This window comes from Monodelphis domestica, chromosome 1 (assembly GCF_027887165.1).
Source record: "Monodelphis domestica isolate mMonDom1 chromosome 1, mMonDom1.pri, whole genome shotgun sequence".
NCBI classification, from domain to species: Eukaryota; Metazoa; Chordata; class Mammalia; order Didelphimorphia; family Didelphidae; genus Monodelphis; species Monodelphis domestica.
Genome location: NC_077227.1, coordinates 53,324,484 through 53,337,067, shown reverse-complemented (window position 1 = coordinate 53,337,067; position 12,584 = coordinate 53,324,484). Strand labels below are relative to the sequence as shown.

At 34.4% G+C, this 12,584-nt stretch overlaps 1 protein-coding gene across 3 annotated transcripts in view; it reads left to right on the top strand.

Moving 5' to 3' along the window:
* The window catches only part of ASCC1 (activating signal cointegrator 1 complex subunit 1), a 121,069-nt gene that overhangs the window by 12,568 nt on the left and 95,917 nt on the right, over positions 1-12,584 (top strand). For all 3 annotated transcript variants that reach the window (XM_056799393.1, XM_056799405.1, XM_007478355.3), the window contains 3 exons: positions 2,918-3,017; positions 4,741-4,838; positions 10,872-11,050. In XM_056799393.1, coding sequence (XP_056655371.1) covers positions 2,918-3,017; positions 4,741-4,838; positions 10,872-11,050 — 377 coding nt within the window. The remainder of the gene's footprint in view (positions 1-2,917; positions 3,018-4,740; positions 4,839-10,871; positions 11,051-12,584) is intronic.

The following is a 12,584-nucleotide window of genomic DNA, read 5'->3' as shown; positions in this document are numbered from 1 at the left end:
TGTTAGACCAAGTATCTCCATTGTTACAATAAGGAAATAGCTAAATCAAATCTTCTAAAGTATAATCTGAGTAGTTTTTAAGATTCACAGTTGTGAGGAAAGTACTTTGCAAATCTTAAAAGCATTATATTACAATGATGTTTGATGGTGTTGCTGAGGCATTAACAGAAGGGAAATTTAAGCACTGACACTGATAAAATATAAATAAACAGATGGAAGAAGGCCTCCAGTGTACTGAATAGATCCTCTGTGGAGGATCTATGGAAGAACATGGACATGAGTCATAGAAGATGAAAAGGCATGGGTGGGTTTTGATCTGTGTCCAAACCTTTTAGTTCTACTCTTTTGGTTTTTTAAACCCTTACCTTCCATATTAGAATTAATACTGTGTATTGGTTCCAAGGCAGAAGAGTAGTAAGAGCTAGGTATTGGGGGTTAAGTGACTTGCCCAGGGTCACACAGCTTGGAACTGTCTGAGAATAGATTTGAACCTTCCATCTCTGAGCCTGGCGCTTTATCCACTATGCCACTTGGCTGTTTCTATTAGTTCTATTCTTAAAGAAAGTATTCATGATAACTTGATGCTTCTGAATCTTTTCTAATCCTTTGCCTTCTTTAGTTTCTTCAGCCTGAATCACTGTCTTTCCTTGTAATAATCTTCATAAGAATTAAATTATATCTTCACTTAGTTTGGAGTAACTCATCAATTTCTTTTTAGAATTTCTCTATATCTTCCAGTTAGTGAATAAGGTAGTAGAGGATAGGAAGGCTTGGTATTCTGTGGTCCATGGGGTCACAAAGAATTGGACATGACTGAATGGATGAAAAACAACAAAAGTTGAATTGTTTACAGCCAACTTAAAAACTTTGTTATTCTTTAAACACTTTATTTCCCCTTCTTCCCCACCCCTCCTTAAAACATTTTTATCATTGTCAATGCCAGATTGGAATAAGCTTATAGCTGAACAAAGGGAGGATTTTTGTCATTTTATGGGTTTAATATGACTTGTCTGGGTTATTTCTAATCTGATTTACTTTGCATTGATATTTTTTAGGGTATTTTAATGATATTTTTAGGAAATCTTTGCTAAGATTTCCATAATATATGTAGCCCACACTTGGAATGTTAAATACCTTGTAATGAAATTGTAGGGCAGCTAGGTTAGGGAATGCTAGGTAGTTAGAGTAGAGTAGAATGCACACTAGCTAGGAAGAGAGTGCTGTAATTGGAATTAGGAAGACCCGAGATCAAATTTGCCCTCAGACATTTACTAGCTGGGTGATCTTGGGTAAGTCACTAAGACTCTGTCTCAGTTTCTTCATCTGTAAAATGTACTGAGCAAGGAAATAGCAAACCATTCCAGTATTTTTGCCAATAAAATTCCAAATGGGGTCATAAAGAGTTAGGCAATACTAAAATGACAACAGCAATAACAAATGTACTAAGAAAGACACATTCTTTAGTAATCTCATTTAGGAGATGCCATAATTTTTAAAACTCTGGTTTCTCCATCAATTTATTCAGTTCTGTATTTTTATTTATATTTCTGTTAGACTTAATTGAGAGAGACATTGAAATCTCCTGTTGTTATTGTGTTACTGTTTGTGTCTTCTTGTAGTTTATTAATGTTGCTTCTATGAATTTAAAGGCTGATGTTTGAAGAATATAGTTTTAATATTAATATTGTCTTTTTGTCTATGGTTCCTTTTATGTTTTAAGTGTGTTTTTACTTTGTTTAATAGCATGATTGCAATTCATGATTTTAAAAAATTCACTTGATGTATAGTAAATTTTTCTTCCAGCCCTTCATTATTCTGTTTATGTCCTGGTTTTCAGATATATTGTAGGGTTTTTATTTTTTATTCAATGTTACTCTTTTACTTTAACAGAATGTTTACTATATTCATATTTAAAATCATGAGTTTATATTTTCTTCTCTTTGTTTCTAATAAAAATTTGTTTCAAAATTTTTCCTCTTCTTCCTCAGTAAAGAAAATGCTATATCTCTATTTTAGCTTATCTATTTTAAGGCAATCCTATTTATACCAATTCTTCTGTTCATCCTAAAGCCCTCCTATTTCCCTTGTTGCTTTCCCCCTTAGTTTCTATTTTGATTTTATCTATTTAATTTTTCCTTCTTTCCCCCCTTCTCAGTTGTCAAGTAATCTTCTCTTCCCTTTCAACTTTTGTTTATAAGTTTTAAAATTTTTGTTTTCTGAGCTTTCTTCTAAAAACAGTCTTTCCCTTCTCTTCACTATTTAGCTCCCCTTTCTATCCTAAAATTTTTAAATTTTGATTCATGGCTGTAATAATTAATCCTTTGTTAGCATCTGTATTCCTCTTGGTATTAAAGCTTCTAGGTACCTATTTCAGTTCCTTCTTCTGAACATTGCTTGTTGTTTTCTTGTAGATCTTGTTCTCTGGACTCCTTTTTTCTTTTGTGTTTCATTCTTAGAAATACCAATTCCTGTAGACGATACAGAAAATATTGCTCCATGGTAGAAATTTTCCTATAGCCCTGATTGTATATTATTGACCTTTGCTCCGAACAGACTGAATTGGAATGAGCTGTGCTATGTTTAAAAAAAAAAACCCAAGAACCATGAAGTAGTTTGTTAGATGGGGGAAAGGTTTGTAATTCATACAGTTTCTTTCTTTTTTTTTCCCCAAACCCTTATCCTCCATCTTGGAATCAATACTATGTATTGGCTCCAAGGCATAAGAGTGGTAGGGTCTAGGCAATGGGGGTTAAGTGACTTGCCCAGGGTCACACAGTTGGGAAGTGTCTGAGGTCAGATTTGAACCTAGGACCTCCTATCTCTACTCTAGGCCTGACTCTCAATCCACTGAGCCACCCAGCTGCCCTCCCCCCGCCCCTCAATACAGTTTCTTAAAGATTTAATTGTCTTCATGCAGAGCCCATGGAATGTTCAGAAGAGCTTGGTGACTCCTATGTGGTGGAGCAGACAGAGAGAGGTTTCCAGTGTGCAGTGTCAGTCCCTAGTCTGCTGTTCAAGTAAGTTGACTTAGTAAGTTGTTGCTCATAGAAAATATAGCAGAAGGTAGAACTGTAATAATTCTTTGCTCCTTTCATTTCAACTAAGATATCTAGTGGTGAATTATGCTTATATTTACCTGTATTCATTGTTTTGAGAGTGAGAAGTACATTATCACCATTCTTTCTGCTGCAGACTTTTTCATAATTATACAAACATGTCTTCTGGAGCACTGTCTAGTTTGTTTTTCCTCAAGCCATCTTTGAAGATACTTTGTAATCTTTGCATAATAATCGCACTGATAAATCTGGTGTGCTCCACTAAATATTAACTTTGCACATTGAGTATTTTATAGACATAATTATAGATATAGTTACTATTCTAGAATGCCAAGTAACTTTAGGTTTCCTCTTATAAAGTAAAAACAGCTTTCCAATTTTGAGCTTCCTTAAAACAAGATACCTTAGACATAAAAGTCTTTGTTTTACAAAAGATAGATCTTTTGACAGATTTCTTTCCTGTTGTCATCCTTTTCATGGCTACTAATCTAGATGCTCCTTTCTCTTTTCATCAGTTTGGTTAAAGCCTTATTTAATATCATCGTTTCACCTTTTAAGTCTTTAGATAGACACATTTCTTGATAGAGATAAGGATATTATCAAATCTTTGTTTTGTAAATTCTAAAATATCTCAACTATTGTCATCTTCCCTATGAACACTGTATTGCTCTAGTTCTGGGGTCCAAAGACAACACCAATTCTTTTTTTTTGGGTGGTCTTTGGTATTTCAGCACTAGATTTAATCTTTAACATCAATAAATGCATATTGAATGCTCATTATATGCAGGGCTCTCAGGTAGGTGTTGGGAATACAAAGTGATACAAAGTCTTTGCCTCATATCTTATAATTTAGATGGGGAGCTAAAAGGCATACATAATTTATAACTAATAATACAAGGTGGCATGTTCTAGGAGACAGATGAGTAGCACAGAATTTTTTTTCTGTTTTGCTTCAACCATATAATAATAATAATTAACATTTACTTGGTGCTTATTCTGTGCTAGGCACTGTGCTAAGAACTTTACAGGTTATTATCTCCTTTGATCTTCTTAAAAATCCTGGGAGTTAGGTGCTATTATTATCCCCATTTTACAGATGAGGAAAGTGAGGCAAACAGGTTAAGTTATTCTAGGCTCAGCCTTCTATCTACTGTTGCCACCTACCTCTTTCAGTTGGAAACTAAACTTTTGGGTAATCCTCCATATGCTTTTTTTTATTCTACTATCCCATGCAACTTTGTTGTTGACATTTCTCCAGTTTCTTATATCTGGTACTTTTATTGATTTTCAGTAAGTCAGAGCCAGAGATTATGAAGGAAAATCCTAGTACCCCTTACTCAGTTTCCAAACACACAAATGGTGAAGAAATTTAGCTCAGTAAATGCACAGAGGGGATTTAGAACTGTGAAGGTGGTAAACTAGAGGGTAGACCCTCAAGCATGACAATTGTTGAACCCATGGTAATAATCTTGCTTTCTTGGGTCTTTAAGCTTCTCTGAAATCTATGTATTTCTCTCTATTCTAGGCCTTTTGTCTCTCCTTGATTTTCTTTACTAATATAGAGTTCGGGATGTTGAGTGAAACAAAATTTCATGACACTTTCTGGTTTAAAACATTTTAGCCACTTATTTGGAAACATTTGAATTAGATTCTAGTCACTATTGAATTTTTCTTTATATTGTAGATATATAATTGGGAAGAAAGGTGAGACCAGAAAGAAACTGGAAATGGAAACTCGAACTTCTATTAATATTCCCAAGCCTGGAGTAGAAGGAGAAATTGGTGAGATCTAGCATGCATTTGTAACACTCATTCTTACTTTTGTGTATATATATATATATATGTATATATATATATATATGAATGAAAATAAGATACATTCAACTGTATGTAGCTATATTCTTTTTATTTTGTTTTTAGAAATTCAAGATTTTAAAAAATTAACAAAAATATATTTTCTCTCTGCCCCATAGAGAAAAAAGAAAAACCAAACTCTCATAACAAATATTGAATAACTATGTAACAAATATAGTAATACTAAACTAATTCTTACACTAGGCATGTCCAAAAAATAGATGTCTCAGTCTGGATGCTTAGCTCATCACCTCTCTTTCATGAGATGAGTAGCATGTTTCATTATGGACTCTCTGGATTCCTTGACTGGTCATTGTATTGATGAAACTTCTTAAGGCTTTTGGACTTTATAATATTGTTATAGTATATGAAATTGTTCTTCTGTTTACTTATTTCACTCTATATCAGTTCATATGAATCTTCCTAGGCTTCTCTGAAATTGTGCTTTTCATCAGTTTTTAAAGTACAGTAGAATTGCATTACATCCATATTCAGGCATAACTCAGCTATTGCAGGTTTGATTCCAGACCACTCCTATAAGTGAATATTGCAGTAAATTGGTTCACCTGAATCTTTTGGTTTCCTAGTGTATATAAAAGTTATGCTTACACTATACTGTAATCTGTTATGTGTGCAATAGTATTATATCTAAAAATATATATACATACCTTATTCTGGCAGCCAGATGGTGTAGTGGATAGAGTACTAGGTATTAGTAAGGTAGAGCTTAGTTTAAATCTTGCCTCACACACTTACTGTCTTTATTATCCTGGGTCAATTATTTCACCTCTGTCTGCCTCCAATTCCTCTTTGTAAAATGGGGAAAATAACAAGACCAACTCTATATCTGCCGTTCTAATGTAATATGCAAAATAAGGCATAAGCAGCTGAGTAAGGGATTAATGAAGGCTTCACATAAGAGTTGATTCTTGATCTGAGCTTTGAAGAAAACTAAGAAGGGAGTGAATTTTAGGCATAAGGGAGAATAGCCTTGTGAGTATTTATAGACAATAAGTGTCTTATGTGAGGAACAAGCAAGATTTCCCATTTACCCATGTTGTAATCTTTTTGTCATCTTTGATTCTTCTTTATTCCACCTGCCTTCTCTCTAGTCAGTTATAGTCCTTTCTGTTATGTTATCACATTTCTGCTATTTTTTCCCTTTCTTTCAACTCATGCAGCCTCTATCCTAAGTTCAGACCTTTAGTTCTTAGCTGGACTATTATAATTATCTCCTATTTGTTTCTCTGCTTCTATGCTCTTCCCTTTCCACTCCATTTTTCATACAGATCTGATTATGCCACTCATTCTCCCACTCAAAAATTTTTACTGACTTCATATTGCCTACAAGACAGGAATTTTTTATGTCATGGCATGGACATTGGAAAGTGTGGTGAAGCTTATGGACTCCTCCAAATAATATTTTTGAATATATAAAATGAGATACATAGGATTAAAAAGAAAACTACTTATAATGAATTACAGTTCCCAAAATATTAAAGTGAAATAAATAAATTAATGGATCCCAGATTACAAATCCCAACTCTAAGATGTGATACAAACTCTTATGTTCATCATTTAATCTCCTATATGATCTGATGGCAGTTTACCTTTCCATACTTATTTATACTATTCCCCTTCAAATATTTTGTGTTTGCCAAGTTAATCTACAAGCTGTTTCCTGAACTTGATGTTCCATCTTCCACCCCTGTGCATTAGCATAAACTATCCCTGGTAGGTGCAATGCAGTCTCTTTCTACTTCTGACTTTCAGAAACATTCTCTTCTTTCCAAGCTCATCCTACATTCCACTTATTCCATGAAGTCTTTCCTAATTCCTCCAGTTTCTAGTGTTTTTCCTCTTCAATAACTTTGTATTTACTTACTTTGTATGTATTATATCCCACAGGCAAATGTAAGCTTCTTGAGGCAAGAACTGTTTTGTTTTCTGCCTTTGTTTCCCCAGTGCCTAGAGTCCTGTGCTCATGCCATCAGACTCTGAATTCAATACAATGCTTATTATTTTCTCTTTTCAGGTATGGTGGAATTAAAAAAAATAAGTGTCTTGCTAGTTTCTGTTCTAGTTCTATAGACCATATAATTCATATGTAGTTTAATAAAAACTTTAAATTTAGCATTTGAAATATATAGTAGGCTTGATCATTTGTATCACATAATGATCATAGAACAGAGTTTAATTTTATTTATATTGACTAACCTTGAGATTTCTAGAATTTTTCAGAGATCATTTGAACACTTCCTTTCTTTTTATGTTGATCTGATCCTACTCATGAACTCTATTTTAATGATTACTCTCTTAAAAACTGTTTGAATGCTTGTCCTATATTATATCACTCTACTGGAAATTTTACTTTTTCAATCTGGCATTACTTTTTTGCTATAGTATAAGTAGTTTTTAAAGGTATAGCTTATTTAAAATTTTGGCTTTATTGATGCTTTGTTTTCATATCACATTTAATTCCTTCCCTTCTTTTACTTTCATAGCAAGATATTCTTTGTAATAAGATTGAAAAAGAAAAAAAAGTTTTACCAAAACTAGCCAACATATTGAACAATTCAGGCTGCATATATAGCATCCAACATGCAAAGTTCTTCACTTTGGCAATGAGGGAAAGGAGGTATATTTTCTCAACTCTTTTCCATTGCCAAACTTGGTCACTGTATTCTTTCTGTTTACATTATTGTAATTTTAGATATTAGTTTCCTGGTTCTGCTTATTTCACTTAGTATCAGTAAATATAAAGTAATTTCTCTTCATTATTCACATTTAATATTTCTTATTGTACAGTAATTTCCACCACATTTATGCATCACCAGTGCTAAGCTATAATCCACTCAGTGCCTACTTCTAGTTATTTGGTGCCACAAAAAATGCTATAATTAATATTTTAGTTTTTGTGAAATCTCTGTCTTTGACCTTCTAGCAGTATTTGCCTAGCAATGGGATCTCTGGATCAAAGGATGTGAACATTTTAGTTCATATTGGGGGGAGGGAAAGACATAATTCTAAATTGCTTTTCAAAATATTTGGACCAGTTGAAGGACAGCTAGTATATGGCAGAGGTAGGATTTGAATATAGTTTTTCCTTTCTAGTTGATTTTTCATCTACTACATCATTCATTTTCCTATATCTTTTAATATTCTTTATTATGTCTGTTTTTTTTAACCCTTACCTTCCATCTTGGACTCAATACTGTATATTGGTTCCAAGGTAGAAGAGGGTAAGGACTAGGCAATGGGGGTTAAGTGAATTGCCCAGGGTCATACAGCTAGGAAGTATCTGAGGTCACATTTGAACCCAGGACCTCCTGTCTCTAGGCCTGGTTCTCAATTCACTGAGCACCTAGTTGCCCCCATTAGGTCTATATTCAGAGCGCAGCACAGTAAGCTGATCTTGAAGCCAAGAAGACCTGGGAGTAAGTCTTCCCTCTGACCTATGCTGCCTCTGTGATATACTGCTTGTTCTCTCAGAGTTAAGCAGCTAAGATGATTAGTTGCAAAGAAGGTCTTCATCTGCATAAGGAGAGGGAGTGCCCTGCACTAGTGAAATCACAGGTATAGTCCTTATTCTTACCCTTTCTTCAGAGAGTTATCTTTAGACCTTTAAAAATGGTCTCTGGGATCTGTTTAATTGTTTACAGTTCTCCATTTTTCTTTTAGATTCTCTTCCATACCCATCCATGCAAGTTGTAGAGCCAGGAGGTTTCCATATACCATCTGCTTAAACAGTAGCTATAACCTATTTGTCTTGCTTCATCCAAAAAATGTTCCATTGTTTTGTGACTTTTGTATTCTTTTCTACCTAACCAGCTTGTCTCAAAGATACTCTCTTTGCAATCTTGCATTTCTTAGATTGATTTTGTTAATTAAGTCTTTTAATCCATAATACTGCTGCTATTGTGAATTCTCCGAACAGGCACATAATATTGACAGGAAGAGAGTCTTTTTAACTAGTTTTAGCTCTTTTTCTCTATAGTCAGATATTGAGATACTAGGATAGTCTATTTAAAAATGCACATAATTGCAGGCATTGTGAACTCTTTAGGAAGACAATTCAAATTCTTTTTTTTCTTTTATTCCAGTATACAAAATCAAATAAAACAAACATTTCCATATACAAAGAAAAATAAGATTTTGCATAACTGAAATAAAAAATCTCTTATATATGAGTCAAGTAGGGGTACTTTAAATTCTTGATTTGTTTAGCTAAAAATAGATAAGGGAGAGCTAATCCTATCTTACTTTTTTTCATATCTACATACCATATTAGCCCAAATAGAGTGTGACTTTTTTCCCCAATATGTACCTTTGAACGTCACATTCACACTATATTCAAGCACTTCCAGCTTTGAAACCATTCGTTGTGTATTGTATGCCTCAGATTTTAGTGCATCTATTTATAATCACTACATAGTTGTAAATGAATCGAGAATTCATGTTATAATGCAACATTGTTCAAATGTACTTGAAGTGTCTTGAGGAGAACACTGAAAATAGATTTAGGCTAAATTGTGGCAACTTCACGTACAGATAAATATCTCCCAGGAATCATCTTTTACATGTGTTGTGTTACGGTGGTGATAGATCTAATGTCGGTGTTTTTGGTTTTGGTAGCTCTTACGCCAAGGCTCTTGTATTTATAATTTCTGAACGTTTATTCATTATTTATTTGATGATGGGTAGAGAAAATAATATTGATCACGTTGAAAAAAAAGGCTTCTTCCAAAACCCAAGTACTTTTCCTCTTTCTGAGTTACCCTTCAAAATACTTGGGATCTCACTATATTAGGCCATATATGTATGGTAAGTAGTCCTGTCCACAAATGTCCCAGCACCTCCCTATCCTCTCTGAATCACAGATGGTATCCTCTGGGAGACCAACATATGTCTTTCATATTTCACCTTTCAGTTAATTTTCTGGAGGTAAGTAATATTCACAGTTTATTCTTCCAGCCTTAATTTGGTGGCCGTGTAGAATGTTCTCTTGGTTCTACTCTTTTCACTGTTCATTATCTTGCATAGCTTTTTCCAAGTTTTTAAAAAATCAATCTGTTCATTGCTTCTTATTTATTTATTTTAAACCCTTACCTTTCACCTTAGAATTAATAATACTGTGTATTGGTTTCAAGGCAGAAGAGTGGTAATTTGAACCCAGGACCTCCTATCTCTGGGCCTGGCTCTCAATCCACTGAGCCACCTAGCTGCCCTCTCATTGCTTCTTCTTCTTCCTTTTTTTTTTAAACCCTTACCTTCCATCTTGGAATCAATACTGTGTATTGGTTCCAAGGCAGAAGAGTGGTAAGGGCTAGGGAATGGGGGTTAAGTGACTTGCCCAGGGTCACACAGTTGGGAAGGGTCTGAGGCCAGATATGAACCCAGGACCTCCCGTCTCTAGGCCTGGCTCTCAATCCACTGAGCTACCCAGCTGAGGCCTGGCTCTCAATCCACTGAGCTACCCAGCTGCGCCCCCCCACCCCCCATTGCTTCTTAAGGCATAGTAGTATTCTACCAAAATCATATACCACAGTTTGCTTACCCATTCTCCAGTTGATAGGCATCTCCCTCAATTTCTAATTCTTTGCCACCACGAAGAGAGCTGCTATAAATATTTTGGAATATATGGGTTCTTTTTCTTTTTCCCTGTTCTCCTTGGGAAACAGACCCTAATTGCTGGATCTGAGGGTATACACAGTTTTATAACTCTGGATGTAATTCCAAATTGCTCTCCAAAGTGGTGGGGAAGACTGAATTCAAATTCTGCCTTTCACACTTACTAGTTATGTGACCTTGGGCAACTAATTTATTCTCTTGGCTTCAGTTTCCTCATCTACAAAATGGAGATAATAGTACCTGTAAAGCACTAAGCAGACTTTAGTGGGCTATATAAATGTTAGTTATCATTATCATCAATTTTTTTTACATTTTTCTGTTTGCTCACAGTAATTACAGGTCAGCAACGAGGTGGTGTCATTTCAGCAAAAACTCGAATTGATGTCCTTGTAGAGAGTTTCCGAAGAAAACAGCCTTTCACTCACTTCCTCTCTTTTTCCCTCAACCAACCTGATGTTCAGGAGGGATTCTTGAAGTTTCAGGAGAAAGTCTTGGAAAAGTGCTCAATGGTAAGTAGCAGGTGTGATGTTAGCATGGTACTGTTTGATGCTGTTCATTGTAGGGCTTCAGTCTCTAGGAAATCAGAGCTCATTAGATGATAAAATGTTGGGTTTCTCCAAAAATGGAAAAAAGTGTGTAATGGTAAAGTGGCTTGAGGGCATGCTAAATTAGTTAATCCATATTAGAAAATAACTGTTAAACCTACTGAATATACTCTGATTATACTAAATAGTAATCCTGGACTTTTAAAAATAAATATCTTAAAGGCTTAAAAGAGGATTCTGAATTTATACAGAGAAGAAAATAATGAAGCAGAAAGTAAGAATTCAGACAAGAGGTTAATTAATTACATAATCTGATTATTTAGGAATTTAAAAGACTAATAGTAGGTCTTCAAACTAAAGTCATATGTTGGAGACCTAACCAATGTGAAATAACAGACCTGATAGACTCAGAGTGAACTCTGTTTCTTTCTTCAATTACCCTCCTAATAGGTTTTTTGTTTTATTTTTAGAGTAAATTTTTTATCAATGACTTTTGTTATTACAGTACCTACATTTCCCATTCTGTTTCTTCCTCCTTCTATTCCAAGTGAGCTTTCCTTAAAATAAAAATTAAAAAGGAAAAAAACCCACAAACAAATCAGTTCAGCAAAATTAACTAAAATATCAAATTTGACAGTATCTGTACTGGTGTACCCATGTAGTCACTCTCTTTTGCCAAGAAGGGAAGGAGGTACTTTATCACATCTCCTTGCTGCTAAGTTGGTCATTATAATTTCACCACATACAGTTTTGATTCTTTTGTTGTTTCCATTTACATGTTATAGTTGTGTATTGTCTTCCTGGTTTTGCTTACTTCACTTAGAATCCATTCATAAATCTCCATGTCTTTCTGTGTTCATTATATTTACGGTTTCTTATAACATCATAATATTTCATTACATTTATTCATCTCAGTTTGTTTAGCTCTTCTGAATCAGTGGGCATCTACTTTGTTTCCAATCCTTTATTACCATGAAAAGTACTGTTATAGATGTATTGACTTATGTGGAGCCTTTTGATCCTTGGCCTGCTTGGAGGTATATGCTTTGCATTGGACATTCTGGATCAAAGGGTGTGGACATTTTAATCACTTTCTTTTCATAATTCTAGATTCCTTTCCAGGATAGTTTATATTCGTGCATCCATCTTTCCATAATGCTCCAACACTGACATCTCTATCTTTTTTCATTTTGCTCATTTGTTAAGAGGGGTTGTTTCCATTTGCATTCTCTTATTATTATTGATTTGGGGCATTCTTTTATTATGGTTGTTAATAATTCACATCTCCTTTTGAGAAATGCTTGTTCACTCTGACCACTTATTTGTTGGGAATGGTTTTTGGCCTTATCTATTTCTGTTAGTTGTTGTCTGTCATACTCTTATCAGTTAACAAACATTTATGGAACACTTACCACAATAAGTGATGGTTTTAGGTACCATGCGAAGCCATGGGGACATAAAAAAAGGCAAAAACTCAGTCCCTACCCTCAAGAAATGC